Below are 3,839 nucleotides of genomic sequence, written 5' to 3'. Positions count from 1 at the left end.
CGTGCGTGTGGTGCTTCCGAGCTTGCAAAGTTTGTGCTATTCTCGGGTCACGTGACTTGAGCCAGCGGTTTGGGAGGCGCCGCCCCCTCCCCATCGACGACTAGGCAATCACAAACCCTTTCCGTCAAAGTACTGGACTGGACTCGACTGGACCGGCGAAAAACAGGGAAAGCTACCTCCATTGCAAGGACGGCCCGCGAAAATGAGCGAAATATTCCAAAACAAAACGTGACAGCGGCTATATTTCTAGTTGTTCAACAATACGAGAAAGACGATGTGGTTTTCCGAGAATAAAGTGCTGATTCGACGTGAAAAACGAGAACAGAAACCCTCATCAAATTATGCCAGTTGTGATATTATGAGGAAAACAATATTATAAGGTTTCCATAAATGAAGTCCAAATGTTATGAAGTAAAAAATATAAAAATATCTAAAACGCCAAACACTGCAAGAAATATTTATAAATTATTTTATCTTTCCTTGTGACTTCTGAGAAGAAAGTCAAAATACACAGTAAGAATACGGGCATTTGAAAATGAAAATTTTACTGGGAAAAACACCTCAGTAACGATTCAATTCAAATGCATGCGTAAAAGTTCAATAACAACGGCACTTGAGTAAAAGTTTAAAAACATAACAGTCCTTAAACATTATTTTGAAAATAATCTGAATGTAAGGATCCCTTCCATCCATTATCTCAGCCACTTATCCTCACGAGGGTTACGGGAGAGCTGGAGCCAATCCCAGCTAACTTCAGGCAAGTGGCGGGGTGCACCTTGTCGCAGTTGGCAGCCACGGGGAGAGGGTGAGGATTTGAAACCCATCCGTTATCCCATCCGCTATCTGTTCATCCATCCATTAACCATGCCGTCAAAACACTGCTCCAGGTGAGGATCGAACTCACAACCTCAGCATTGCTCTACAGAGTACTGAAATATAAGTACCGCGCGCTAACCAATTGCGCCACTGGAGCAAGAGCAAAAGTAGAGAAAATGGAATAAAAACTAGTTTTGACACCCCTTTTTATGACCTGTTTACCAGTGGACAACTGGTTATCATGTCAGTCTCACATCTCTCAGGATTAGGGTTCAAATCACATCGCCAGCGGTGTGCATTTTGCATGTTCTCCTCATTTTCTCTGGGTATTCCAGTTTCCTCCCACATCACCAAAGCATGCAAGGTAGGTTAATCGAAGACTAAATTGGCTTTAAGTGTGGACACGTGTGTGAATGACTGTTTGTTTATATGTCCCCTGTGATTGGCTGGTGAAAGGTTCAGGGGGTACAGGGTCTATCACCCAGCGTTAGTTGAGATTTGAGACAGCACGCCGCGACCCTAGTCAGGATAAGTGGTACAGAAGATGGAAAACTGAATGAGTTTGGTTAGCCATTGCATAATTGATTTGTTGGCATGAGTGTTGGACCTTCGTGCGTCAAGAAATTTGCTTTAGTTTTTATTCGGAGGGTGGTGTTGGGTCCCTGCGGCCTCCTCCGTTTGGTCAGTTTTTAGGGCGCCTCTGCAGGGCTGTGGACCACCCTGAATCCCTTAGTGTGGGAGGTGTCCCGTCCACCGGGTCGCTCTCAGCTGGATTCCTGAGTCTGACCCGCCTCTGAAATGGATGGTGTGGGGTCCTCAGACGTCAGTTGTCCAGCCAGGTCCACAACCCCTGTCCTGCATGCTTCCGCTCTTCTCCTTTGCTGTCCTGTCCTGTCCTATCTTGTCCTGTCCTTCCCACTACTGATCCAATGTGTCATTGTACTAGTTATACTGGTATAATACGCATACATTACTTCCGGCTTTGTCTTTTGGTGTCACTTTTTATTGTATTATTTCTTTTACCTTTTCCCTCTCTCTTTTGTTTTCTTTTTTAATCACTCCCGTTTACGAACTGTGTTGTGTTCAACTGCTTCACAGTCAAGAAGTTTGTTTTTCTTGTGCTTGCGTGCGCTTTCACTCAGTATTCTGGCTTCCTCCCACACTTGAAATTATGTTTATCGAGTAAATTGAAGACAAATCTCCATAGGTGTGAATTTGAGTTGAATGGCTGTTTGGTGAAATGAACTCATCCATTTTCTGGCGACCAGTCCAGGGTGTACCCTGAGTTATGCTCAGTGGCGACCCCGAAAGGGACAAGCCGAAAGAAACTTACTTACTAGTCATGTATGCCTATTATGAGGATGAAGGGGATAGAACATTTATAAAGTATTTTTGTTCGCATGCTTATTTTCATGTTACTGACCAAAAAGCATCCAAAATCCATTTTGAACATTCACTTAATTCACCAAATGTGCTTCCTATCTTGCATTACCTGCTATGTCATAATTATCTTTTTTTTCACCATTCACAAAAAGACCAAAAACCCCAACCCATGTTATGTTGGATAAATATGTTATCCAATTTATTTGGTAATTTTAAATATTTGGAGTAACTCAATTAATGAGCAGCAATATATTTATTGAGCATTGTACACACTAAATGAACATGATTAAATGAATGAAATGCTGAGCTTGGGCAAATGTCTTTTTCGTGTATTTAAAAAGGAGTTTTTTTAAAAAAGGGTTTTATGGATTTGGTTGACATACCAGAGTTTTCAGTGGAATGCTTTCCTCCTCTTTACTTTCTAGAGAAAATATATTGTGCAGAAGAATGTTGTTTACATTCATTTTGCCTAAATAAGATGAAAGATTTAAAAAGCTGACTGTCCTTTGTGCAGTACAAAAGAAATCTTACAGGAGACATGCAATGAAATTCTTACTGATTGCTTCCCCTCAGAAAACATAAAATAAGGAAAAGTAATACATTAGGCAGAGTAAAAAAAAATTCTTGTGTGTTTGGATTGACAATACAATGTTTCAGATGGTCACTGATGGTGTAGTGGTACACATGCTTGGCTTTGGTGCATTCAGCGTGGGATCGATTCCTACACAATGATGTTGTCGATATCTGCCCTGTGACTGACTGGTGACCAGTTCTGAGTGTAGTCTGCCTTTCGCCCGAAGCTAGCCGGGATAAGCTCTGGCTCTCCGGCAACCCTTGTGAGGATAAGCGACTTGGATAATGACATGACGTGACATTTCAGATGTGTGGCTAACATCTGCATTGTGTTATGATAAATCAATGTAGAAGATTTTCCTCACACAATGATGCTGAAAATGTAGCTCGTTCAAGTTGCCCAATTGCATATTTGCTCAAGGTTAATCAGAATAACCCAGAGTCATGTTTTTCATCTGTAACAGTTAACGTTGCTTTTTTTTTTTCTCACGTAGACCTCCACCACCATCAACATTCGCATTGTGGATGAAAATGACAACGCTCCTGAATTTCCAGAGGAGGAGTACGTCACTGTGCTTAGCGAGGGCCCTGACACAGTCGGGGCCACCATCGCTACGGTAACAGCCATTGACCCGGATGAGGATCTGAATGGCACCTTGCGATATGCCATCACCCATGGCAACCTGGTCCAAACTTTTCACATCAACAGCATTACGGTAGCCTTATACAAAGATAATGATAGTGTCAATTTTCAGGGGAGGAAAAAGTTGCCTTTATTTGCTTCTGTGTGTTTAGGGAAGGATTACAGCTGTGAAGGACCTCGACTTTGAGATCAGTAACGGACACTATGCCCTGGTGGTTACAGCGACAGATCAAAGTCCAAATCCTGCTCATCGTTTGACTTCCAGCACAACAGTATTGATACTTGTCATTCTTTTGCTTTTCTATCGAACACGTCACAGGCTTTTTTTTCAAGTTTGCTTTGATTGTCATCCTATGGGCGGCAAAAATATACCTCAGTGTAAGGCCGTGCAGATCAATTGTTATTTCTCTGACTGTCAGTCAAT

The 3,839-nt window shown here is 42.1% G+C and overlaps 1 protein-coding gene and 1 non-coding gene across 2 annotated transcripts in view; one reads left to right on the top strand and one right to left on the bottom strand.

Annotated features, from left to right (window-relative positions):
• The window catches only part of cdh23 (cadherin-related 23), a 215,694-nt gene that overhangs the window by 190,208 nt on the left and 21,647 nt on the right, over window positions 1–3,839 (top strand). Inside the window, exons 38-39 of the mRNA XM_061836939.1 lie at window positions 3,267–3,488; window positions 3,568–3,687. Of these exons, the coding sequence (XP_061692923.1) occupies window positions 3,267–3,488; window positions 3,568–3,687 (342 nt within the window). The remainder of the gene's footprint in view (window positions 1–3,266; window positions 3,489–3,567; window positions 3,688–3,839) is intronic.
• trnai-uau (transfer RNA isoleucine (anticodon UAU)) lies at window positions 880–973 on the bottom strand. Its single transcript has 2 exons — window positions 936–973; window positions 880–915 (listed from the first exon to the last, which is right to left on the bottom strand). It is a non-coding gene; the product is annotated as a tRNA-Ile (tRNA).

Source organism: Syngnathoides biaculeatus, chromosome 12 (genome assembly GCF_019802595.1).
Source record: "Syngnathoides biaculeatus isolate LvHL_M chromosome 12, ASM1980259v1, whole genome shotgun sequence".
Classification (NCBI taxonomy): Eukaryota; Metazoa; Chordata; class Actinopteri; order Syngnathiformes; family Syngnathidae; genus Syngnathoides; species Syngnathoides biaculeatus.
This window is presented reverse-complemented; position numbering and strand designations above follow the sequence as displayed.